Genomic DNA, 27,943 nt, shown 5'->3' with positions numbered 1-27,943 from the left:
TTGTTATGACTTCTCCATGGTAAGCACACACAACCTCTCCCTTTACAGGATCATTGTTGATTAGAAGACATCTCCAGATTCAAAGTGTTTGAAAAACCAATGAATAAAACCTTTCTCCCCAACTTAACGTAAATGGTTTCTACAATAAAACCATTGGTTGAACCGATAAAAAAAATCTTTTTCTCATTTTAGTTAACAATGACGAAATGCTAGCGAATAAAATCCACAGTGACCGTGATGAAGACTAAATTGCTTTGCATTTTTATTTGAGTGAATTAGGATGAGTCAAAATGACCTGTTTGACTAAAACGCAAACGGAAATTAATTTCATCACATTAAGTTGGCAGTTTGCGCATTTACTTTCTGTCTGGCCAACAGCAGGCTGGCTGTGTTGGGAATAATCCCAGAGCTGTGCAGTGCCTCAGGGCTACTGCTGTGTGAGAATCTCCAGTATCGGGGTATGCTGTTCTCTCTCCTCTTCTCCCTTGTTGAGTTGTAGTTCTTTCCATTCGGTCTGCTCTACACCCCACGTCATGAATCCCTATTGTGTGTTAACTGATTGCTACGCAGATAGACAATGAGATGTGTACACTGTTAATTAGATTAAAGATTCAAATCAGAGCACCTTGATTCGAGAAAATAAAAGGCAAGGAGACAAAAGAAATGCCTGTGGTTCTTCATGCTTTCAGCTGGAAGAAAAAGATTTGGAGCCTGAGATACTTCATATACGACGAGCAAACCAAGAAAAACTCTTGTAAAATATTACTGAAGATAAAGAAACAGAATGTGGCTAACATTATAAGTTGAAAAACGTCAACAAATCTGAAGGGGCATAAGAAGCACAGAATCCAGACACTTTTGCACCAAAACAGTTTACATTGTAGCAAGACAACAAATTAAACATTCAGAATTAAGCAAGAATGAAAATATTTTAGTTTTATTCATTTTCATTCATTCATTTATTCATTTCATTTTATGTCTGGGTTAGATTTTAATGTGTAAGATGTTAATTAAAATGTGAGAGCTGGTTGAACACACCATGAGTGCTACATTTCAGCTTCATAATGGCGCTCTGTCAGAAATGTGATTTTTGTTCATATGTTATTTATAAATTGTTGAAGGGAGTCTATGAAATTAATTTTGTGTACTGTACATTTCACGTTATGTAATAGTCATCAGAAAAGACTTTTCTTTGTGTTTAGTCTATTTACTGTATATAGCTGGGTATTCAGCTAACCAAGAAAATATTATTGTGGCACCAACATCTTACAGCGTGTTCCTCCATTCCGTCTTATTTCTTCAGAAGAGTGTAGGTGGAGTGGAAGCGCTGAGACACACTGAAGCACAGTCTGTCACTGTTAGCATGATGTATATAAGATGATATTCTTATTTTTTCAGAAGAGTGTGTGTTAGCATGATGTATATAATGACTGAGATTCTCCATATATGTAATATGTCACCATGTACCTTCTTCCAAGTCTCATGTAGATCACAGCTCTTGCTCACACAGGTTTATTAAAATATTCACACCTGCTCACACCTGAAGAAGGCTTCACAGACGAAATAATGTGTTTTCTCTCTTCTCTTTTCAGCATGGAATAAACCTATTACTTGTTCCTTTATTAAAATACTCTCATTATTGTTTTAGTTTTGTTTTCACCGTGGCGCTAAAGACAGATAAATGTGTCTCGTGGAATCTAATTTCAGGTTGGAGGTTAGTTTCAGTAGTTTCCCTTCCTGCACAGACTGATGGGGCTGATTGACATGCTAAGTGGACAGTTAATCAAGTCCACAGAGAGACATTCAGAGTCAGGATGTTATAGCCTCCATCTCCTGTGTCTGTGAGGGTCTGGGTGTAACCTAAGACAGACACCTGCTGCTCTCAGACTGGGGGACAGAGAGGCAGTTAATTCTCTCTGTAAAATCTCCAATTTAACTAGAGATCATTAAAATATTCCTTTGCACTCTTACTTCTTCCTACATTTTTTTGGTAATTGGGTAATTGGACTGTTCCCAAAGATGGGTTGGTTGGTAGTACAAATTACTACTGGGAAGAACACAATTTATTATGTCTTAACATTAAGATTGTTCTTTTCTTTCTTGTAGGATTAAGAATAATTATGTTTTGTCGTTCAGAACGTCTCTGTTCTGTAAGTTTTGAGTGTAGTGAGTAAAACTCTTCCCGCTGTATTGACTGTACAACCATATGGGAACCACACAATGAAGGGCATCAGGACCAGGCAATAACAGCACTTCTAAATTAATTGTATTTAAGAGAAATATACAAATATAATCCTTTTCTAGTGATGTGTGCTAATATGAAAGCCATTATTTTCCATGACCTGGTTAGTTGATCTGGTTAGTTAGATTGAATAAAAGGCTGGGCTTGGAGGAGGGGAGGAGACTGCGGGGGTGGAGCAGCCGAACGGATTTCTTTTGATAAGCCACATCTCTCTACTCACTAGAGACACCAATTCCATTTGAGACACAAGTCACTGGATGAGCTCTTTGGCATTTCTACTGTTGGCTGCATTTTCGATTTCTCCTCTATTTTAGCGGTAGAAAAAACCCGAAGATCTGGATTTTCTATCATTAACATCTGAGTTCAGCTTCTGCAATCAATATTGCCGACAAAAGGTAAGAAATCGTATTTAAACATCATATATGCTTATACAGGCCAACGACACTACTACCATCTTAACAAGTAATTTATGTGGGTTAATGGTGACGAAGGCCAATCTAAAATCCAAACAAAGCAAGGAGCAGAAATATGGTTCTTCCAAGTGCTGGGGTGTCAAGTGGAGAGCCAGGTTAAGAGCATCCTCAGCAGACCTGATGGCCCGAGAGGCAGACTGGTAAGGATCCAACAGGGGAGATGGGCACAGCTGGAGGTGCTTAAGCACCAGATGCTCAAAGCCATTCATAGCCTTCGAGCTCAGAGCAGTTGGTCTGGCCTGTAGCCATTAGGGCATGATTTTTTTGAAGATTCGGGACCAGGAATTAGAGTGGATACTCTGAAACTGTGAAGTATCATCAAATCCGGTGAACACAGGAGCCAGGTGGTCTGCACAGTGACATATTGTCTAGAGCCCTTCAATCAAGTTTCTCAAAGAGCGCATCAAACTGATTACATTTACCTGGGAGGCTGGAGCCTTTGACCAGTTTTTTGTTTCATAGTTGGTCATTTTTTTCTTTTTCTCCAGTCTGATTTCTGCTTGTTTTCATCCAATTGCTCTTCCAGCTTTGTAATGTGGCTTCTCTTTGCTTTCTTCACTGCTGAGCACAGTTCACACTTGTCAGAGATATATTCAGCTCAGTCAGCCATGATAAAAGACCTGTCCTGTTTATGGCACAGGTCTTGCAATTCTTTTGAGAACCATGGATTCTTATTGCCATATATCTTAACTGTTTTGTGGGTATGCATACATCTTCACTGAAGCTCATGGAAGATATAACAGTGTCAGTATATTGAATAAGGAAAGTGGACAGTTAATCAAGTCCACAGAGAGACATTCAGAGTCAGGATGTCAGGAGTCAGCCTCCATCTCCTGTGTCTGTGAGGGTCTGGGTGTAACCTGAGACAGACACCTGCTGTTCTCAGACTGGGGGACAGATAGGCAGTTAATTCTCTCTGTAAAATCTCCAATTTAACTAGAGGTCATTTAAATATTCCTTTGCACTCTTACTTCTTCCTAAATTTTTTTGGTAATTGGGTAATTGGACTGTGGGTATGCATACATCTTCACAGAAGCTTATGGAAAATATAACAGTGTCAGTATATTGAAAAAGGAAAGTGGAAGCGGAGCTAAATATGTCCCAATGATCTTACTGATTTTAGTTTTGACGTGATATAAGATTAAAACTTTAAGACTTCCTAACTCTGATTGTTAAGAGACTGTTTCCCACATTCTCTGTTTATTGGAATATTTAAAATGGCACTAAGAGTTCATTTAAATATGAATATTATACAGTTATCTTTTAATGTGTTATTGTTCAGAACATCTCTGAAAAAGTACTTACAGAACAAATGTAAAACTCATTTCTTTCTGATGCGATGGCAGCCATAGTGTGCCAGAATACTCACCACACCAGCTCTCAGTGGGGAGAAGAACAGTGTGATGAAGCCAATTCATAAATAGGGATTATTACAAGGCCATGATTGGTAAAGGCCAATGAGAAATTTAGCCAGGATGCTTGGGTAACACCACAGGGGGTCAGGACCCAACAGGTCGGTTTTAAGTCTCATCCGAAAGACAGCACCTTTCTACGGTACAGTTTCTCTGTCACTATACTGGGGCATTAAGGCCCACACAGACTGCAGGGTGAGCGCTCCCTGCTGGTCCCACTAACACCTCTTCCAGCAGCCTTACTTTACTTACCTTCCTTTTTCCCAGGAGGTCTCCCATCCAGGTACTGACAAGGCTCATACCTGCTTAGCTTCAGTGGGTTGCTAGTTGTGAGTTGCAGGGTGGTATGGTTGCTGGCAATTAGATGAGAACCTAAGGGAATTGTTTTAGCTAATTCATTTTGACTTCCCCTGATATTAATAATGTTGACTTCATTCTTCATATATCTTTTGAAAAGGAAAATTCCCTCAGTCCTTTACATCTGAAGACGTCTGGGGACAGATCTCAAATGGCTTCAGTTGGAACATCCACCAAGTAAGAGTTCATTGTTGTTTTATTTCAGAATCACGTACCTATCTGATAAAATGCAATTAGGGAGAAAGCTTAATTAGGAAAATGTAGGCCTTCTCTTGTTTCTATAGACAAACATTTTTCTATGTTGTCTTAGGAAACCCAGCAGGATTCCCCTGGTGTGCAAGATGTGCCTGAGGACATTTGACCAGCTTCCTGCTCACTTGAAGAGGGCGTGTATGAAGCAAGCCACACCAGAGGAGATCAGGATGGCCTCTCGCCAGGCCAGGAAGGACTTGATGAGTCACCTGAGGAAAGGGCGTGTTGTGGATTACGAGAGCATAGAGCTATTGTTTGACAAGGCAAATAGGAACCTAGCTGTGAGACTGGTGGAGTCCATGGGCTGTTTCGTACGGGGGAGACCTGAAGACAAACCAGCAAGGTGAGAGATTAAATTTTGACATTTCTTCATTGTATTTTCAAAGGCTTTTTTGAAACCGGTTATCTCGGTTAGTATTTTATGTAATGGTACTTTTACAGTTCCAGATGCCCTGAGGAAGCGCCTGCTGTCCAGCAGAAAGAGCTGCCGCAGGCTCCTCCAAAGACTGAGGAGGACGAGGAAGATGAAGGGGAACATGGGAGCTCTGAAGAACTGGAGCAGCAGTAAGACTTTCCTTTCATGTTTCCAGATTGATTAATAATTCCACTGGCTCTCTTACGTATGAAATCATTCTATGATTAGTGTCCTATATCCCTACAGGACCCCAGTAGTTAAGAGTTATCAGCAGGCTCTCCGGAAGAGAGTGGCCCGGGCTGGACTATACAGAAAACACACTCTGGATGCTCCTCTCCTGGCTGGGTTTAAACAGTACCTTATCCAGGACCTGGGTGTGGTAAACTGCTCTCAGGAGGTAGGTATTAAAAACTGGGCAGAGGCTCACAAAGTACATATTTTAACTCATCCGCACAGAATTTACCCATCTGAGATTGTGCCTGTCCTAAAAATAAACCCTAAAAACATTTTTTTTAGATAGACAACGTTTCCAGATTCCTGTTTTTTATGGATCCGTCTAAAGCATCCTTGATGTTTGTGAAGGACATTCCCAAAACGCGCAAATTTTTTTACCAACTGAGGATGACTGGACTGTCTCACCAAACCATTGCTAATTACATCAAAAACATCAACCGGATCCTGCGCTACATCCTGAATGCCACCAACCTAAGACAGGAGGATCCCAGCCTGGCTAACGTCATCATCATCTTCCAGAGCATCCTGAAGGACATTCAGCAGAAAAACAGCAAGGATGTCTCACAGGAAGTCATCAGAAAGAGGTATTTTCCATTTGGAACTCTGATTCCAGTTGGTTTCCGGTTCCAGTACATGACGGGAATTGACGTTGATGGTACTACTCCTTCTGCCACAGATACAGACAGCTGCAGAGTCCTGGGCCGAGCGCCAGTGACTGCTGGAAGGTGCTGAGGGCTGCAAAGAGAGATGTGGAGCGGATACTGGAGAAGACGCACACTTCTGAAGACATCACCATGCCTGAGCAGCTTCTTGTGCTGTATTACCTGCAGGCCATTCTCCAGCTGAAGCATCTGCAGCACCCATGGGTGGTAAAGAATATGACAGTAAGCATGACAGTCATGCATATTTCAGTTGTTTGGCCAAATTCTAACAATGAAACAATGATCTGACGTTCATAAAGAGACAGAATAACAGTGCTGGTCAGGGCTCATCGCTGTCATTTAGGTGGCGCTCCCGTTACTTAGGGCCTTTACAGGGAGACCTGCTGTGCCAGTGATCCTGGACTGGAGGGAAGGGTGAGGGAGAAGATGCTCTCAGCTCTGTGTTCAGTCAGAGAGATTGGACAGCGGAAGTGTGAGAGTGGAATTTGATTTCCACCCCAGCTTCTCTTCAGTAACTTCATATGGAACAAGAGTTAGTGAATGGCAAACATCAAGTTCAAACAGCCTCAGCGGCACTAAATCGTAATCATTCTTGATGACACCGCCTCGTGTTATATGTAAGCCCCTTCTCTCTTTCCCATTTATCTCTCTTCCACCTCTCGGCACCTCTCTTCCACACCATCCCCTACTTGTGAGTCCTCATTGGGATCCCAGCCGCCTCGCCCTACAGAAGCTTAGCACCCAGCCAAGTGGGTCAGACTGACTGATTGAAACACTCAACACTCTCCATACACTTCATTGCTGGGTGCTGCTGTTGCTACTGTAAAATGATCATTGGCAGTTTTGAATCAGATATTATTTATTGAATTGCTTGTGATTTCAGGTCCAGGAATGGATGCAGAGAAAGAATTTTGTGTCACAAAGAGGACGAAAACTGGCGATAATAGCAGTGACAAAGCACACAACCTCCTCACAGCAGCTGGCATGCTTTGCCCTGAATGAAGAAGAGGAACATGTAAGTCAAAGTTACGTTGATATACTCTCTCCAGTTCATTGCCAACATCTGTCTTCGGCATTCAACAATAGTTGAAAAGTACAATAACTGCATTTTGTCTATTTTTTCAGATGTTTCACCTTTACTTCACTAAACTACGCTGTACTGCCACTGACAGCATCTGTGGAACAGAGACTGAACATTTTTTCATTTCTTCTGTGGGGGAGCCAATTTATAGTCCTTCCAATGACCTGCGAAGACTGCATGAGAAGTAAACCAAATCACAAAGTTGTTTTAATGTATTAATTGAACTGTCTGTGGCTTGGAAACAATCATACACTGTGTGTATGTGTTTGTTTTGTAGATACCACCTCTCACTCATCACCAGCCAGGCTGCCAGGAGTGCATTTGAGACGGCCACAAAGAGGCTCACAGATGCACAGAAGAGCATTGTGGCGGATTATCTGGCCCACTCAGATGGTACTGCAGAGAAACACTATAGGATACTGACACATGACAACATCTGCTCAGCCATTGAAGTCATTGAAGGTGTTGCAGAGGAGGGAGCTCAGTAAGTGTCACCATGTTCTGAATAGACGACAAAATATTCTTGTGTCAAAAAGAGCAATTACTTCATGCTTTTGAAACATCAAGAGAGCAATCGCCAGTCAGTGCTGCAGGATGCACATCTGCTGTGTAACTGGAAGAGAAAACAGCACTTTCAGTTCTTTTCAGCCAATGTGTTACAGAGATTATTGTGATCTAATATTCGTTTTTACATCAGATCAACACCAAAATCCGCTGTGGCAGCTGCAGGATCTGGAAATCCGAAGATGGATGATGCCACAGCCTTCCAGGAGCTGACACGGGAGTTTCCAGTGTTGTTAGATGGGCAGCTTCCCAGAAAGAAAGAGCGCCTGAGACTGACTGGAAGTCATGACCGACACTGTTACGACAGGTGGAGATCAGATCAGAGGAAGATGAGACTGCAGAACATTATTGGTAAGTTTACGTATCAATTATTTTCACAGAGAAACAGACAAAGAAAGTGAATTTGGAATCAATTCTGAGGGTTTCTGTTCTGGTTTTCATTCCAGACCATTACGCTAGATGGTTACCAACGGAAGGCCAGGTGACCCGCTATTTTCAAAAGATGAGCTGGACTGCAAATACACCAAAAGCGTCTGAAGTGCTTGAGAAGTGGAAGCCCAACACAGGTGCACAACCAAATGAAAGGCAAATTAAAAAGATGGTAAAGCGTCAAACCTGGAGAGGCCTGACTATCACTGACGATCCAGTGAAGGGGAAGAAGGTTGTGACTTCCAGGCGTTTCCAGAAGGCAGAGGTGGTGTGTGATTACCATGGCGAGGTCATCACAAAGACAGCTGCAGAAGCCCTAATGGCACATATGGCAGAGGGAGAAATGAGATGTCTTTTCTTTTTTGACGGACCTGCACAAAAAATGTGCATTGATGCTTTTGAAGAACACTGCGCTTGCCACCCGGATAAGGAGACGATCGGAAGGCGGATAAATTCCTCTAAGAAAAAAGATAACATCAGGGCTGTCAGAGAGTCATTCATAATCAACGGACAGCCCGTCATGACAATTCTGTTTATAGCGAAGAGGGACATTGCTGAGGGAGAAGAGCTCCTCTTTGATTACAGAGTTTCGAGGAAATCATTTCAGGGTGAAGGACAGGCTCTAGAGTGGCTGGATAACTGACCAGTTCCCGAAAATACTTTGTAAGTATGTTGAACATATCTTCTTTTAGCTATTAAAGATGGTGTCTTCTTGTGACTTGAAATCCATCTCATTATTGCTTATGTCATTGTTTTGAAGATGACATGTCTCATTCTCCAACAGCTAGGGCACCAGGAGGGGATAAGAGACAGACAAGTAGATATATGAAGCTCAGAAGAGCGCAGAGGCTGATTAGCCACCCCACACAAATATTCCCAAGACAAAACACTACGAGACATCTGTCCAGCTTTTGTTCTTATTGAAAGTTTTGGAATGAAGAGGTCTAATTGTCACCACTTTTGAAAAACTGTTGACTTTATCTGAATGTTTCAAAAGAAACACTCCACTTAAAACACTTAAAAGTTTTCCAATTATTTCATGATGAGTGGAGCAATGCAAAGAATCTTTTTCAGTGTAAGACATCTGCTTTTGGGTCACTTTAAATTGAACAAACTCAAATCTTTTTGAGACGATGTGTTACACTAATTATTGATTTATGAATTTATTGTTTACAGACAGAGGACATATTCATTGTCAGAAGACGGATGATGGCCCAGGATTCCCAGAACGGACACTGGAGTTTCCAGCGGCATTAGATGGGTAGCCGCTTGGGAAGAGACATCGACTGAGACTCACTAGACTTCATGAATGACACCAAGAACAGAGCCTACAAGATGAGTCTAGATAACAATTCCTTAAACCTTTTAGTGAAGATTTCTGAAAAGGCTAAGGACTACAGCAATTATTTTTGGACTACAGAGACATTTTAAAACCTCATTAAGTAGTTAGACATTTGATGAAAAGTGGTTTATCTTTACAAGAATGTTTTAAAACTTTAATTGCAGTTCAATAGATGCCGTAGACCGAATCGACAATGACTGCATTTTATTTTCATTTTAGCCATAAACTGTTGTAAATAGTTTAATTGAAAAAAATATTAATTCAGAGCACCCAATCCAGTTGATTTTGAAATTGAGAGGCAATTATTAGCTATAGCGGTTCGTATCTATGACTGAGCTGTGATTTCTGTTTAATAGAGACCTGTCTCTTACACAAAGGAGATTTTTCACTCTAACAGGTGTCACTTCCCAGCAAAGTCTATCACATTCCATAAGGATTTACTGCATTAGAGCAGATAAGCAGCCTCAGTCCACTGCAGCTTTTAAAATATGACAGGTTTCTGAGAATTTCAAAGCAATAGAAAAGTGCAACAAATGGAGTTCTTGAAGTTGTTCTTTCATTGTGCCTTCAACAAAATCATATTAATGTGCTCCTGCTGTTTTGTAGAGTCCGCCTGCCACTCATCTCCAGCCATGTTGCCAGTAGGACACACGAGAAGCCACAAAGCAGCTGACTGAGGTCCCGGAGAACATGCAGGCACAACAGAAGCGCACTGTAATGTTTCAGCAGCCTCTTGGGAAGAGATGGACTGAGACTGATTGCGCTTCATAAACGACACCGTTTGATTTCACCCAGAACAGAGCCCACAAGATGATATGATATGATATGATATGACATGATATGATATGGGCTGGGAGTTTAATGCTGCATCATTGCCATGGATCCAAGAGGGACATCGTGTATGTAGCTATCGTTTAGTGGGATTTTGCTGGTCTACAGAGATCTGAGTACAGTACAGTACAAGTACTGACATGTACAAGACATGATGGATGGATTAATACCCTTATTCATTTATTCCTTTTTTTAATTGTATAATGCTAACATGCCCAAAGGGGTTGGGCAGCCTAGGGGTTGACCTTGGACCCCTCATCCAGTGACTTGTGTCTCAAATGGAATTGGTGTCTCTAGTGAGTAGAGAGATGTGGCTTATCAAAAGAAATCCGTTCGGCTGCTCCACCCCCGCAGTCTCCTCCCCTCCTCCAAGCCCAGCCTTTTATTCAATCTAACTAACCAGATCAACTAACCAGGTCATGGAAAATAATGGCTTTCTTATTAGCACACATCACTAGAAAAGGATTATATTTGTATATTTCTCTTAAATACAATTAATTTAGAAGTGCTGTTATTGCCTGGTCCTGATGCCCTTCATTGTGTGGTTCCCATATGGTTGTACAGTCAATACAGCGGGAAGAGTTTTACTCACTACACTCAAAACTTACAGAACAGAGACGTTCTGAACGACAAAACATAATTATTCTTAATCCTACAAGAAAGAAAAGAACAATCTTAATGTTAAGACATAATAAATTGTGTTCTTCCCAGTAGTAATTTGTACTACCAACCAACCCATCTTTGGGAACAGTCCAATTACCCAATTACCAAAAAAATGTAGGAAGAAGTAAGAGTGCAAAGGAATATTTTAATGATCTCTAGTTAAATTGGAGATTTTACAGAGAGAATTAACTGCCTCTCTGTCCCCCAGTCTGAGAGCAGCAGGTGTCTGTCTCAGGTTACACCCAGACCCTCACAGACACAGGAGATGGAGGCTATAACATCCTGACTCTGAATGTCTCTCTGTGGACTTGATTAACTGTCCACTTAGCATGTCAATCAGCCCCATCAGTCTGTGCAGGAAGGGAAACTACTGAAACTAACCTCCAACCTGAAATTAGATTCCACGAGACACATTTATCTGTCTTTAGCGCCACGGTGAAAACAAAACTAAAACAATAATGAGAGTATTTTAATAAAGGAACAAGTAATAGGTTTATTCCATGCTGAAAAGAGAAGAGAGAAAACACATTATTTCGTCTGTGAAGCCTTCTTCAGGTGTGAGCAGGTGTGAATATTTTAATAAACCTGTGTGAGCAAGAGCTGTGATCTACATGAGACTTGGAAGAAGGTACATGGTGACATATTACATATATGGAGAATCTCAGTCATTATATACATCATGCTAACACACACTCTTCTGAAAAAATAAGAATATCATCTTATATACATCATGCTAACAGTGACAGACTGTGCTTCAGTGTGTCTCAGCGCTTCCACTCCACCTACACTCTTCTGAAGAAATAAGACGGAATGGAGGAACACGCTGTAAGATGTTGGTGCCACAATAATATTTTCTTGGTTAGCTGAATACCCAGCTATATACAGTAAATAGACTAAACACAAAGAAAAGTATTTTCTGATGACTATTACATAACGTGAAATGTACAGTACACAAAATTAATTTCATAGACTCCCTTTAACAATTTATAAATAACATATGAACAAAAATCACATTTCTGACAGAGCGCCATTATGAAGCTGAAATGTAGCACTCATGGTGTGTTCAACCAGCTCTCACATTTTAATTAACATCTTACACATTAAAATCTAACCCAGACATAAAATGAAATGAATAAATGAATGAATGAAAATGAATAAAACTAAAATATTTGCATTCTTGCTTAATTCTGAATGTTTAATTTGTTGTCTTGCTACAATGTAAACTGTTTTGGTGCAAAAGTGTCTGGATTCTGTGCTTCTTATGCCCCTTCAGATTTGTTGACGTTTTTCAACTTATAATGTTAGCCACATTCTGTTTCTTTATCTTCAGTAATATTTTACAAGAGTTTTTCTTGGTTTGCTCGTCGTATATGAAGTATCTCAGGCTCCAAATCTTTTTCTTCCAGCTGAAAGCATGAAGAACCACAGGCATTTCTTTTGTCTCCTTGCCTTTTATTTTCTCGAATCAAGGTGCTCTGATTTGAATCTTTAATCTAATTAACAGTGTACACATCTCATTGTCTATCTGCGTAGCAATCAGTTAACACACAATAGGGATTCATGACGTGGGGTGTGGAGCAGACCGAATGGAAAGAACTACAACTCAACAAGGGAGAAGAGGAGAGAGAACAGCATACCCCGATACTGGAGATTCTCACACAGCAGTAGCCCTGAGGCACTGCACAGCTCTGGGATTATTCCCAACACAGCCAGCCTGCTGTTGGCCAGACAGAAAGTAAATGCGCAAACTGCCAACTTAATGTGATGAAATTAATTTCCGTTTGCGTTTTAGTCAAACAGGTCATTTTGACTCATCCTAATTCACTCAAATAAAAATGCAAAGCAATTTAGTCTTCATCACGGTCACTGTGGATTTTATTCGCTAGCATTTCGTCATTGTTAACTAAAATGAGAAAAAGATTTTTTTTATCGGTTCAACCAATGGTTTTATTGTAGAAACCATTTACGTTAAGTTGGGGAGAAAGGTTTTATTCATTGGTTTTTCAAACACTTTGAATCTGGAGATGTCTTCTAATCAACAATGATCCTGTAAAGGGAGAGGTTGTGTGTGCTTACCATGGAGAAGTCATAACAAAGAAAACAGCACAGTCCTAAAGACATAGCTGGCACAGGAATCACAAGAATCTCTGCACCTGTCATCCAGATAAAGACACGTTTGGAAGACAAATAAATTAAAGAGTCAACCTTAGACCAGTGAGGCAGGCTTTTGTGGTCGATGAACAGGACTTCATGACATTACTGTTCCTTGCCAAAAGAGATTGCTGTGGGAGAAGACCTGAAATATGATTAAGTGTCTCCAGGAGGTTTTTTTAGGGAGAACGACACGCTTTGGAGCAGGCGGATGACTGTTTTTATCTTCTCTGCAAAATATGAGATTTGTTAGAGAGAGTTAATTGCCTCTCTGCAGCCCAGTCTGGGAACAGCAGGGGTCTCTCTCAGGACACACCCAGACCCTCATAGACAAACGAGAGGGAGGCTGTAACATCTTGACTCTGAATGTTTCTCTGTGAACTTGATTAACTGTCCACTTAGCATGAGAATCAGACCCATCAGTCTGTGCAGGAAGTGAAACTGCTGAAACCAACCTCTAACTTGACACCTTTATCTGCCTTTAGAGCAACAGAGAAACCAAACAAAAAAATACTGAAATTGAGAGTGTGTATTTTAATACCAAAGATGGTACACATAGGCCAGATGATATACGGGACACCTGGAAGAACCCATGAATCTCAGTCATGGGTCATTGCTGAGAAAACTGGGCCTGCTCTCCAGCAAGGCACATGAGAAATTTCTGTTGGGATTTGGGCTTTATTGAAGGTAAAGGCCTTAAAGAGCCTCGTTGATAACAAATAACCAAAAGCTGGCTTTATTCCTCAGGAACAAAAATAGACTGAAACTGGCTTTTGTTTGAATATTTTCTCATGTAATTTTATGCTAAGTCTGTGTTGTTGCAGTTTCTCAAGTTCAACACTTCTATTTCCATAACAACTTCCTGAATTTTGCATCGAGTCTGGTTTGGTCAGCTCATGCAAGCAAAAGACATCAGTACAATATAGGACAGTACAAACATAAAACCAATAATAACATTCCCACATCATATACTGTCCTTACATACTCCAGTAATAATGTATTCATTTAACCTACATTATATAACTGTATTCACACATCTCAAAGCCTCTGGGCAGGTGCTGTTACAGAAGCTGTGCACCTTATTTTAACAGACCTAAGCACTACCAGAGAGGAGAAAGGTAAACAAAGGCTGGGCAGGGTGGAAGCAGCCGGCGAGCATCTTTAGAGCTTTGTGTTTCAGTCTAGAGATGGAGAATGAATCCACAAAGGGAAGGGGAGTTTTAGAGGCGATATACACTGCCCTCTCTACCTGTTCCGTGTCCTGGGCAGAAGTGTTGCCATCTCACACAGTGATGGGAAACAGCACAACACTCTCAATGACAGATCCGTAAAAGAGGGCCATTGCTTCCTGTGACCCTTCAAACTTCTTCTTGTGCTTCAGGGATAAATTGAAAATCTCTCTAAGACAGTAGCAAGATGGTTGGCACAGGATTTCAGTGTAGAGGTTACAGGAAAGCCAAGATGCTTCCCTGCTGTTCTGTATGTAGAAAAACAATCAACCCAGCAGCCCCTGCTCTCTAAAGCTACACTATAAGTAAGTAAGGGTTACCTTTTATGCTACTGTGGAGAGATAGTTGTCATTGAACTGTAGTAAAGTGTGTTCAAAGGTAAAATTCCAAAAAGAGTCTTTTGTTCCCTGAAAAATAGAAATGGTTGCCAGATAATCTGAAGTTCAGTGGTTTATAATTAGGATCTCTCATTGCGACAATCCTGGTTACTGGGACAGTACTAAGAAGTCTGACTTTAGATTACAGATTGAAAACACCCACGCAGAAATCCTAGCCAAGGCAATTTCCTCGTTTAAAAAGGAAGGGTACGGGTCTTATCCAGTTTAGCTTTAAACTGCTCTAGATAAATTTGAATTGACACTGGCCTGGTTGTCAAAAGCTCAGACGCTCAGAAGAAGAGTAAGCTGGAGGAATATAAAAAAGAGCAATTTGAAATATTGGGCATAATCAGTGGAAAGAAAATGGAAAATGAACAGAAAAAGAAACTACTCAAAGAAGCATTAGTGAAAATAGAAAATAGAAGACCCTCTGTCATGGACGAGGCCAGAAAAGAGATACAGGTAAGCTTGCATGAACAGGAAATCAAACTGGAAAGTTTACACAACAAGACTAACGAATAACTGAACAAAGAGAAATACTGATCAAGGAACAAGACTCTGCCCTGCAAGAAATCAGAGATCTCGAGCAGGGCATGTGTGTCTCAGGTAGGGACCAAGGGAACAAGGGCATTCAGGAAGCCTGGGCACAGAGAATCTCTAGGGCAAGATCTCCGAGTAGATCAGAAAGAACCATATACAGGACGCTCAGGTGTATCCATCATGTTCTTGGTCCTTTTTGCAGGTAAGACAGCGGATTTAACCTCAAAAGACAAAGAAATGTTTGATCTGACAATACCTAGTACAGGATGTGCATTTATTGATTCTAGAAAAAAAGCCTTTCTTGATTTCTCTAGTTCACTTTAAAATAAACTATTATTCCACAATGCAGAGTATTACATGGCCAGTATTTACACATGATATTTGTGATTTAAAGAAATTAACACAAGCAGCTTTTGGAGATTTAAGTGTTGGCTGAGTTATTGCAGGATAAAAGACTAGAGATGTTGGCAAGAAGAAGATAATTTGGGGAAAGCTGAGGAATACACTTATAACAAGAACACTTCCTATTGGGGTTAGGCATACTTTTGATGAAGATGAAGTTAACAGACTATATGTTTACATAGATACTGAAATAAGGATTGTATTTTAGATTATGTGTAGTTGCTGGCATTGAACTGTGTGTTGGATGCACATGAATTGAAGGAATGGGCAAACATAGCTGATGCGGATCCACAGAGCCAGCATATTAAGATGTTTATAATTAGAGGCAATTTGTTTAAATAACTAGGTATGGATACTGATGTGCAAGAGAGGTGGAAAGGCTGTTTCCTTAAGCCAGCACTATAAAATATTTTATTCTCAGTGAGATGCTGCCATTTCATCGTGGGTTTCTAACACTGTGTATAGTTCCATCCACACAGTGCCTTTACTTCCATCCATTTCTAATCTCTTTATCCAGTACAGAGGATTTGGAGCCTATCCCAGTAAGCAACGGACACAAGGCAGAATACACCCTGGACGTAGCGCCAGTCCATCACAGGACAGACAGACACAAACACACACACACCAGGGCCAGTTTTCCCATAAACCAATTAGCTTACCAGTATGTTTTGGAGTGCGAGAGGGAGTCATATCACACATATGGAGAAAAACCATGTAACCCAGAGAGAACATGTAAACCCCACACACACAGGATGGCAGGAATTGAACCTAGGACCCCAGTGCTGCAAGATAGCAATGCTAACCACTTCGCCACCATTATAAATGGATGGATATCTTAGTTATCTTTCTAGTTCACAGGTTTGCATGCATAATTTAATTTTGAAAGCCACTGAGACATCAGGTACTACTGTTGTATTTATGAAAAAGAAACAAAACAAAAAACATACTAACAACTGTGCCATCCTACTCCTTAGTTAATACATTTTATTATTCATAAACAGTTAACATTTTTAGCAAAATATTTTGAATTATATTTAACCCTATTTTTTCTTTAGTTTTGTATTTAACTTATTATATGATAGTCAGACTTAATGTATATTTGAACAATGAAAATATATTTTTACAAGATGCGGGGGAAAGTGCAACAGCTTATTACAGTGCTAAATTTAATATTATTGATTGCTAATAGTTTATGCTAACACCTAACTTTCTTAATTAGATGTATTTAAAACAGTGAACTAAGTGTAACATACTATTCAGAAATACAATCGAAAATAGTTTTGTGGTGTTTGTATGGATGAAACGTTTCTAAAATGTATAACGTAACAAAATTAAAGACGATTAAAATCTGTAATCTTTCCACTTGTAATGTCATTAGACAGAACAACATGTTTCTGATTTGTTTTAATTAGTATTAGTTAGTAGTTAGTAGTTTTAATTTAATTAGTTTTGCAATTCGCACTGATTCCCTTGCGAAGATATGGACTTAAGAATATTCGTGCCTGGTCAAAAAATGGCATTAAGCACTTAAAATTAATATGGTTAATAATAGTAAACTGTAACATGCTGTAACAAGATCGGTTAAACTGCGAAGAAAATGCTTTCAGAGAAAATGTTTCAGGTGTGAAGAACATAGATCTCCAATGCAATTTCAACCAAACCTGTTCCCACACACCCTGGCCCCACTACCATTAGAAGATACACAAAGCACTGAAATCTTTCGAGCTAATGATCAGGTGACCCGAGAGAGAGCGAGAGAAACACCAAGGGGTGCGGAACCAGGGAACTATTTACATGGAAAACGGGCGATCTCCCCAGACTGTCCGCCCATTTCACTGTTACCTGGATACCTCTTTATTTCGAACTCACTAACACTGATTTTTAGTTTAGAAGGATTCAAGTAGGGTTTTAGATGAAAGGCAGCGACCTTAAACAAGCCCAAATCATAATTGAACCCATTCAGAGCCTACATTACATTTTAGCGTTTCATTCTGAGCAGAAGACCCTCACACCTGAAGAAGGCTTGCGTTTTCTCTCTTCTCTTTTAAGCATGTGTACAATGTGTAATACAATTACAATGTGTAATTACAATGCTGTAATACAATTTGAATCGTATGAGGGTGGGGGGGAGGTGTCTTTCGCTGGAAATCTCGCCTGCTTCTACTTTACGAGTACAACCCCCTCTCTGCCGGAGTGCTGGCTGTGACGAATTAAACCGGTTTCACAGGTTTCAATCACAGACCATGTGACATGGGAGTCAGGAAACTAACACACAGCGCCACCGGATTTGATAACACTATAAAAACGCTATAAAATAATGTGACTAGGCACAGAACAAGTTTACAGCACAGTACAATAATAAATGCTGACCATGACTTTAGAAGCATAAATTGCCTTACACTCAATTTAAACACAAGCTGTCTTTAGCCCTCTAAGCTGGTTCATACAGAAATGTAGAGATCCAGGCTCAGAACACACAGCTTCATTAGCGAAAACATATGCAGGACAACTAGAGAAGACGTTTTACAGAGGATGGATTTTTAGAAACATCCCATCAGTGACATCACTGAAGTCAACTCCTAGGTACTGTAACTGTCGTGTGGATAGTTTCACAAGAATCAGACAAAGGTTTAAGCATCGCTTGTTCTAGATAAAACTGCAAAAAAAAACAACAACAACCCATAATGTACTTCTTTGCGGCTCTGTTTGCCCAAATCATATATTCACAACGTGAAATCTAGAAAATAATATTACGTAACCAAAATCCGCAATATGGAAACAGAACCTGTGTAATTGTTGATAGATGATGTACTCGTAACATTTTTTCAAGACGAACTACAACATTTAAAAAATGACTTGTATGTACTTGATATCTCTAATCAATCCACGGGTCCCAGCACAAAAACGAAACTAAAACGCATACCGTTTCGCGCTTCTTATTAGTTGCTCAAAAGTAATTTGACCGTATGAAATGCATAATATAAACCTAGAAACATATACGTGAGCAGTACTTAAGCACTGTAGTATCGGTGTTAAGACATACCTCTCAAATACTGTAAATCAAGTTAAAAATATCTCAAGACCGATTCTGGCCATAATGAAACCATGTTTCGTGTATGTTTTCTTTAAAGTACCAAGACCAGCCATATACTGTATGTTTATGTTCCAAAATTAATATCGTTTATGGCCTTCACACGCGTTGCAGTATGCTCCTATTCTTTTTATGCTCAGCTACTAAGATTTCCCTTCAGTGGTAAAATTAGATATGAATATTCAATACTTAAACGGGCACAGTTAAGACATTAAATATACATATACATACTGTATACAGTACAGTTTTCATACGGTAATATGTTTATGTTCCTAAATCAATCTCTTTTATGATCATGTGAAAGGCATGGTGAATCGATTCTCAAAAATTACTGTACTTTGCATGATTGGAAACAAATGCGTGATTGCGAAATGCTGTGGTGTTACTTTTACAAAGACGGTCGATGAAAAAAAGAATGTTGACCAGGGCAATACTTTGAGCTTACACTTACAGCTTGTCCAAGGTCATTCATTATTAATACTATTAGTAATATCTTCGTTAAAGACTTTGATGGCCACAGCTCAAACATGAGAGGTTGAGCTTTATTAGCTCCACCTTGCGGAAATTCCGGATACTATTATTTTGCTTGTCGTATTATAGGAGAATTTACGGTAACTCGCGGTATTTACCGGTAGCTTGCGGTAGACTGCGTACAGCGTACCGCAAAATAATGCGGTATCGCCCGTGCATTTTGAATGGCTGCATCTGTAGGCTGCCAAAAGTCTCCGAAACCAAATTTTGATAGCAGAAAATTCTCACTCGTCCAGAAGTTCCCTTGGGACCCAACATCCAGTACAGAGTGGTAAAAAAGCGTCTTTTTTGGAGTCCCTTACAGCGTGCATTGGTGGTTCAGTGGTAGAATTCTCGCCTGCCACGCGGGAGGCCCGGGTTCGATTCCCGGCCAATGCAGTGGCTTTTGCAGCGAGCGGCTCCATCACTTGCATCCCCTTTCAACTCGCAACTGAAAACCCTCTGAAGCTTAGAAGCTGTGAGCCAGGTCAGTACCCGGATGAGGGTGACCTACAGGGAAAAGCAAAGCTTACAGCTGGAAGCGGTGTTAATGGAGCCAGCGGTGGGGCACTCACCCTGAGGTCTGTGCGGGTCCCAATGCCCCAGTATAGTGACGGAGACGCTGTGAGGTAAAAAGGCGCCGTCTTTTGGATGAGATGTAAATCCGAGGTCATAGCTCTCTGTGGTCATTAAAAGTGACCACCAAAACCTTTGACAAAAGCTCTTGGTAATTGATGGTCTTCAATAATGCTTCTCCTTTAGGTACATTTGAAATCAGCTGAAAAATGCTGTGAAATGGGGGGGCACTTCAGGCCAGTGTAGGATTTGGGATACAAGAACCATTAAACAGCACGAGAAAGCCCGTACACTGAATCGCAGGGCTTTCTATTCAAAGAAGGACAAAAGAAATTTCTCTCAATTCCATTTTTTGCAGCACAGCGAAGACAGCGGGCACGAGGCCTGTTAGCTCAGTTGGTTAGAGCGTGGTGCTAATAACGCCAAGGGCGCGGGTTCGATCCCCGTTCGGGCCAGGCAGTCTCCTCCGCTCTTGCCAAAACCCGTTACTGTGGTGAGATCGGTGGTTTTGCAAAGACGCCACATACTGCCGACAGACGAGAGTGTTGCGGGAGAAGAGAGAAGTGATGGAAGATTGAAGAGTGTCCTAGGTGGAGCCAAGATGAAGTGTCACAATTGCCTAGGGGAGGATTTCAAATGTTTAAGATGGTAAAAATAACCGGAAGTGATCCCCCAGTCCGGCGCAGTCTGACGTACTTCTGTCATATAAAGTGAAACTAGATGTCGAACTGGAGCCTCACCATTTGCATAAGTGAGGCTCCAGTTATACATCTAGTTTCACTTTAAATGACAAAACTGAAGAGACTTAAAAGAGCTGGAGAGGATTTCTTACAACTTTTGAGCCGGCACAGTTTTCGAAAACGTTTTCTTCACGCTGCACTGTACAACACAGACAGCCAAGAGTCTCCAAAACAAAACGAATTGACAGATAGGAGAAAAGTCCCACTCGTCCTAAAGTTCCCAAAATCCAGAACTGAGCGTAAACAAAGTGTTCAAGTAGCGTGGGAATGCTACCCCTAATCCTAGCTGGAGTTTGAGCGTCTGGTTCAGAGTTTGCTCAAGAGTTTACCTTTCACAGATGCGCAAAGATGAATGTTGAGGGTGCACGCTTCAAGGCGCCTTACAGTGCAGGGAGTGATTAGAGACGATTCGTGACGTGTGCTCGTTCCCATATACCGTACGCCCCGGGTTGCAGTGCTAGGATGACGTCCAATACCGCTTCGGCACGTAACGGCATTATATTCAAGTGCAGGACGTGAGGGTTTTATTTTGTTCGTTTTGTTCTGCTCTGCTTTGCTTTGTTTTGCTTTCCATGGCGTTCGTAAGAGGGTCAATAAAAAGGCGATTCCTGCGTCTAACACGAATGTAAGAGCTATTTCAAGTGCGGCTTCTAAAATGCTTGTAGACATTTGTCTGTTGTTGATTGTTTTTTTGGGTCTAACAAAGTGCCATTTTCCTGTCCGGACGGGGAGACTATATCATTCCCACATGAAGCAACCCTTAATTCCTCTGAGGCGTGTCTGTCTGCAAGGCTTGTATTTTGGAAAGGTTTTTTTTTTAATGGAGATCGACTTTGAAAAAGGTTTCCGCCGCCGCCTCGCGATCCATGTGAGATTGTAGCAAGAACGCAACAACAGCGGTGCTCGCTGTAGTTGTGGCCGAGTGTTTAAGGCGATGGACTAGAAATCCATTGGGGTCTCCCCGCGCAGGTTCGAATCCTGCCGACTACGGTGTCCTCCTCACGTCGTCGTGTGCCGGCGCAAGCAAGGAAAAGTGCCTTTCTGCTTTTCCTGGTGGTTTTAAAACGCGAGATCGCTTGTACCCGCTGCCTTGGAAAGAAATGTCTACATGTTTACTTGCACATTGTCTATTGTTTGTTTGTACATTGTCTTGATGCACTGTTTGCACTTTGTCTTGTTTTTTACACTTGTTTTACAATCGAGAGACCTTCTGTAAGTAAGAATTCCATTGTACCAGTACCGGTTACATATGGCAATAAAGTTCAAGTTCAAATGCTTCAGCGTCCACAAACGGCATTTTGCAGCTGGAAGCAGATGGCGACGCTTTTTGCGGTCGCGTGTCTTGTGCCCCATTTCCGGCCTTTAACATCGAATCAATAAAGCTGTTAGAACCGACACCATAGGTGCTTTTCTTACAACTTTTGATCTGACTCAGTTTCGGAATGCAATTCCTGAACACTGCGAGAGACAACCTACAGATGCAGCCATTCAAAATGAGCGGTAAAAACCCGTGGTACAGTAACCAACCCGCAGGGCATCGTAGGGCACCGCGGTAAGTGATTAGCTGGCCAAAATGACCGACAGGGGCACTCGTGGTGCATTGGTTGGTAGTGAAAAGATTTAATCATTTAATGTCTTTACTGTGCACATTTCAATCCGCTTAGTTTTGAATATTTATATGGAATTTTACCACTAAAGGGAAATTTTAGTAGCTGAGCATAAAAAGAAGAGGAGCATAACGCATCTGAAGGTCATAAACGATATTAATTTAGGAACATAAACTGTACTGTGTATGGCTGGTCTTGATAGTTTAAAGAAAAAATACACACCAGTCTTCCATTTCTCCCTAAACATTTTAAGCATGAAAGTTTTATGAAACGGTACCCAAATATGTGATTGCTGTATAGAATGAATTTTAATTTTTAAAAATTATTTAACACGAAAATTAAGCTGTTTACATCTTCCGCCTGAGAACAGTCACCCGTTGCTTCCCAACGCAGAAACACAGCCACTAACTAGCAAAGAGAGGACATTAGCTAGCCAATATGATAAAGAAACAAATGATTATTTTGTTTATTTCTTTTGCACATTTATTTGAACATTTCCATCGATTGTACAAGCACTTGGAAACTGTCCAATCCCTAGCTCATCAAGCATTTACCGGTCTGGTGCCGGTCTGTGTCTTCTAGGATATAATGCCAGCGAACTCTTGTTTTTATGTCCACTATACCTACGCTGGGCAAACGTTCCGAGGTCAAATTCTTCCAGCACGGGGGTACCTTTAAAGCGGAGACGACGGCACCGACATTTTTTGGCGCGCCTTCTCTTTAAAGCCCTGGCCAAATATGAAGACAGTACGTACAGTTATAATTCAAACGGAATTAAAAACTACACATCCCAGTTACCATGGTGGTGCTTGTGATCATTGCGTTTAACCAACGAAACAGGGTGAAAAATCAGTCACATGACTTTGGGGCAGAGTTTCGAAAGCTTAACCTATCAGCAACAAAGCGAAATTTACACGATAGGCTACCTCAAACTGTCAGTTACACGACTGTGTATGTCGCTTAAGCCACTCCTATTTGGCATTTTAGTTATGGAGGCGAGAAGACGCCCCCCCCCCCCCGGATGTATGTCTGATTTGCCGCCATCTTTAACTGTTCGGTGTCCGAATCGGAGTAGCTACGCGTACGAAATAAAGTTAATCCCAACAACAAAACATATATTTTTGTGGTAAGAGGGCGCAAAACATCAGTATTTACTGCTATTAATTACTGTACGATTTATAGTTGAAATCTGAGCCTAGATATAAAGTTAGATATAAAGTTAAAATCTCGACAAAGCAATGTAGGAAATACAGAGAAAATAAATCCTTTCTGACATCTAAAATCAGTTTCGATCAAGGTCTCTAAAACGAACAAGAAAAAGAGGATTTTCGGAGGGCAATTACGCTGTGTTTATATAGAATAACTGATTTATGAGCAATCTAATTTCTTGTTCGTTTAAAACAGTGAAATGTCAGCTGCAAAAGATCGCACCAGAAACAGCACTCTCTCTGCTTGTCATAGACGTTCAGGAAAGGCTGAATGAAGTCATGTCAAGTACAATAATTCGGTGATCAATAATAACAGTTGTAGGACAGTATATAAGGAGGATAAGGATTTTGAAGTTGACTCGAAATCTGATAGGTAACCAGTGCAAGGACTTGAAAACAGGTGTAATGCATCCCTGATAGGATTCTTGCTGTCATATTCTGAACATATTGAAGATTGCTCAGTGTGGATTTAATTTCCCCAGTGAACAGGATGTGCATTTATTGATTCTAGAAAAAAAGCCTTTCTTGATTTCTCTAGTTCACTTTAAAATAAACTATTATTCCACAATGCAGAGTATTACATGGCCAGTATTTACACATGATATTTGTGATTTAAAGAAATTAACACAAGCAGCTTTTGGAGATTTAAGTGTTGGCTGAGTTATTGCAGGATAAAAGACTAGAGATGTTGGCAAGAAGAAGATAATTTGGGGAAAGCTGAGGAATACACTTATAACAAGAACACTTCCTATTGGGGTTAGGCATACTTTTGATGAAGATGAAGTTAACAGACTATATGTTTACATAGATACTGAAATAAGGATTGTATTTTAGATTATGTGTAGTTGCTGGCATTGAACTGTGTGTTGGATGCACATGAATTGAAGGAATGGGCAAACATAGCTGATGCGGATCCACAGAGCCAGCATATTAAGATGTTTATAATTAGAGGCAATTTGTTTAAATAACTAGGTATGGATACTGATGTGCAAGAGAGGTGGAAAGGCTGTTTCCTTAAGCCAGCACTATAAAATATTTTATTCTCAGTGAGATGCTGCCATTTCATCGTGGGTTTCTAACACTGTGTATAGTTCCATCCACACAGTGCCTTTACTTCCATCCATTTCTAATCTCTTTATCCAGTACAGAGGATTTGGAGCCTATCCCAGTAAGCAACGGACACAAGGCAGAATACACCCTGGACGTAGCGCCAGTCCATCACAGGACAGACAGACACAAACACACACACACCAGGGCCAGTTTTCCCATAAACCAATTAACTTACCAGTATGTTTTGGAGTGCGAGAGGGAGTCATATCACACATATGGAGAAAAACCATGTAACCCAGAGAGAACATGTAAACCCCACACACACAGGATGGCAGGAATTGAACCTAGGACCCCAGTGCTGCAAGATAGCAATGCTAACCACTTCGCCACCATTATAAATGGATGGATATCTTAGTTATCTTTCTAGTTCACAGGTTTGCATGCATAATTTAATTTTGAAAGCCACTGAGACATCAGGTACTACTGTTGTATTTATGAAAAAGAAACAAAACAAAAAACATACTAACAACTGTGCCATCCTACTCCTTAGTTAATACATTTTATTATTCATGAACAGTTAACATTGTTAGCAAAATATTTTGAATTATATTTAACCTCATTTTTTCTTTAGTTTTGTATTTAACTTATTATATGATAGTCAGACTTAATGTATATTTGAACAATGAAAATATATTTTTACAAGATGCGGGGGAAAGTGCAACAGCTTATTACAGTGCTAAATTTAATATTATTGATTGCTAATAGTTTATGCTAACACCTAACTTTCTTAATTAGATGTATTTAAAACAGTGAACTAAGTGTAACATACTATTCAGAAATACAATCGAAAATAGTTTTGTGGTGTTTGTATGGATGAAACGTTTCTAAAATGTATAACGTAACAAAATTAAAGACGATTAAAATCTGTAATCTTTCCACTTGTAATGTCATTAGACAGAACAACACGTTTCTGATTTGTTTTAATTAGTATTAGTTAGTAGTTAGTAGTTTTAATTTAATTAGTTTTGCAATTCGCACTGATTCCCTTGCGAAGATATGGACTTAAGAATATTCGTGCCTGGTCAAAAAATGGCATTAAGCACTTAAAATTAATATGGTTAATAATAGTAAACTGTAACATGCTGTAACAAGATCGGTTAAACTGCGAAGAAAATGCTTTCAGAGAAAATGTTTCAGGTGTGAAGAACATAGATCTCCAATGCAATTTCAACCAAACCTGTTCCCACACACCCTGGCCCCACTACCATTAGAATATACACAAAGCACTGAAATCTTTCGAGCTAATGATCAGGTGACCCGAGAGAGAGCGAGAGAAACACCAAGGGGTGCGGAACCAGGGAACTATTTACATGGAAAACGGGCGATCTCCCCAGACTGTCCGCCCGTTTCACTGTTACCTGGATGCCTCTTTATTTCGAACTCACTAACACTGATTTTTAGTTTAGAAGGATTCAAGTAGGGTTTTAGATGAAAGGCAGCGACCTTAATCAAGCCCAAATCATAATTGAACCCATTCAGAGCCTACATTACATTTTAGCGTTTCATTCTGAGCAGAAGACCCTCACACCTGAAGAAGGCTTGCGTTTTCTCTCTTCTCTTTTAAGCATGTGTACAATGTGTAATACAATTACAATGTGTAATTACAATGCTGTAATACAATTTGAATCGTATGAGGGTGGGTGGGAGGTGTCTTTCGCTGGAAATCTCGCCTGCTTCTACTTTACGAGTACAACCCCCTCTCTGCCGGAGTGCTGGCTGTGACGAATTAAACCGGTTTCACAGGTTTCAATCACAGACCATGTGACATGGGAGTCAGGAAACTAACACACAGCGCCACCGGATTTGATAACACTATAAAAACGCTATAAAATAATGTGACTAGGCACAGAACAAGTTTACAGCACAGTACAATAATAAATGCTGACCATGACTTTAGAAGCATAAATTGCCTTACACTCAATTTAAACACAAGCTGTCTTTAGCCCTCTAAGCTGGTTCATACAGAAATGTAGAGATCCAGGCTCAGAACACACAGCTTCATTAGCGAAAACATATGCAGGACAACTAGAGAAGACGTTTTACAGAGGATGGATTTTTAGAAACATCCCATCAGTGACATCACTGAAGTCAACTCCTAGGTACTGTAACTGTCGTGTGGATAGTTTCACAAGAATCAGACAAAGGTTTAAGCATCGCTTGTTCTAGATAAAACTGCAAAAAAAAACAACAACAACCCATAATGTACTTCTTTGCGGCTCTGTTTGCCCAAATCATATATTCACAACGTGAAATCTAGAAAATAATATTACGTAACCAAAATCCGCAATATGGAAACAGAACCTGTGTAATTGTTGATAGATGATGTACTCGTAACATTTTTTCAAGACGAACTACAACATTTAAAAAATGACTTGTATGTACTTGATATCTCTAATCAATCCACGGGTCCCAGCACAAAAACGAAACTAAAACGCATACCGTTTCGCGCTTCTTATTAGTTGCTCAAAAGTAATTTGACCGTATGAAATGCATAATATAAACCTAGAAACATATACGTGAGCAGTACTTAAGCACTGTAGTATCGGTGTTAAGACATACCTCTCAAATACTGTAAATCAAGTTAAAAATATCTCAAGACCGATTCTGGCCATAATGAAACCATGTTTCGTGTATGTTTTCTTTAAAGTACCAAGACCAGCCATATACTGTATGTTTATGTTCCAAAATTAATATCGTTTATGGCCTTCACACGCGTTGCAGTATGCTCCTATTCTTTTTATGCTCAGCTACTAAGATTTCCCTTCAGTGGTAAAATTAGATATGAATATTCAATACTTAAACGGGCACAGTTAAGACATTAAATATACATATACATACTGTATACAGTACAGTTTTCATACGGTAATATGTTTATGTTCCTAAATCAATCTCTTTTATGATCATGTGAAAGGCATGGTGAATCGATTCTCAAAAATTACTGTACTTTGCATGATTGGAAACAAATGCGTGATTGCGAAATGCTGTGGTGTTACTTTTACAAAGACGGTCGATGAAAAAAAGAATGTTGACCAGGGCAATACTTTGAGCTTACACTTACAGCTTGTCCAAGGTCATTCATTATTAATACTATTAGTAATATCTTCGTTAAAGACTTTGATGGCCACAGCTCAAACATGAGAGGTTGAGCTTTATTAGCTCCACCTTGCGGAAATTCCGGATACTATTATTTTGCTTGTCGTATTATAGGAGAATTTACGGTAACTCGCGGTATTTACCGGTAGCTTGCGGTAGACTGCGTACAGCGTACCGCAAAATAATGCGGTATCGCCCGTGCATTTTGAATGGCTGCATCTGTAGGCTGCCAAAAGTCTCCGAAACCAAATTTTGATAGCAGAAAATTCTCACTCGTCCAGAAGTTCCCTTGGGACCCAACATCCAGTACAGAGTGGTAAAAAAGCGTCTTTTTTGGAGTCCCTTACAGCGT

General features: G+C 40.2%; 1 protein-coding gene and 2 non-coding genes across 3 annotated transcripts; all 3 read left to right on the top strand.

The window, feature by feature from the left end:
* Window positions 1-4,635: 4,635 nt before the first annotated feature.
* LOC148810877 (uncharacterized) lies at window positions 4,636-8,764 on the top strand. Its single transcript, XM_088908832.1, has 11 exons — window positions 4,636-4,661; window positions 4,795-5,079; window positions 5,178-5,300; window positions 5,380-5,548; window positions 5,668-5,969; window positions 6,062-6,269; window positions 6,931-7,062; window positions 7,173-7,312; window positions 7,406-7,612; window positions 7,826-8,043; window positions 8,139-8,764. Exons 1-11 carry the CDS (start codon window positions 4,636-4,638, stop codon window positions 8,762-8,764), a joined length of 2,436 nt encoding a protein of 811 aa, XP_088764958.1.
* A 10,821-nt stretch (window positions 8,765-19,585) lies between these two features.
* On the top strand, window positions 19,586-19,656 carry trnag-gcc (transfer RNA glycine (anticodon GCC)). Its single transcript has one exon. It is a non-coding gene; the product is annotated as a tRNA-Gly (tRNA).
* A 558-nt stretch (window positions 19,657-20,214) lies between these two features.
* Window positions 20,215-20,288, top strand: trnai-aau (transfer RNA isoleucine (anticodon AAU)). The gene has a single exon. It is a non-coding gene; the product is annotated as a tRNA-Ile (tRNA).
* Window positions 20,289-27,943: the final 7,655 nt, after the last annotated feature.

Source organism: Atractosteus spatula (assembly GCF_055471065.1).
Source record: "Atractosteus spatula isolate fAtrSpa1 chromosome 17 unlocalized genomic scaffold, fAtrSpa1.hap1 SUPER_17_unloc_3, whole genome shotgun sequence".
Classification (NCBI taxonomy): Eukaryota; Metazoa; Chordata; class Actinopteri; order Semionotiformes; family Lepisosteidae; genus Atractosteus; species Atractosteus spatula.
Note: the sequence above shows the minus strand (reverse complement) of the source record. Positions and strands in the feature narration are given on the sequence as shown.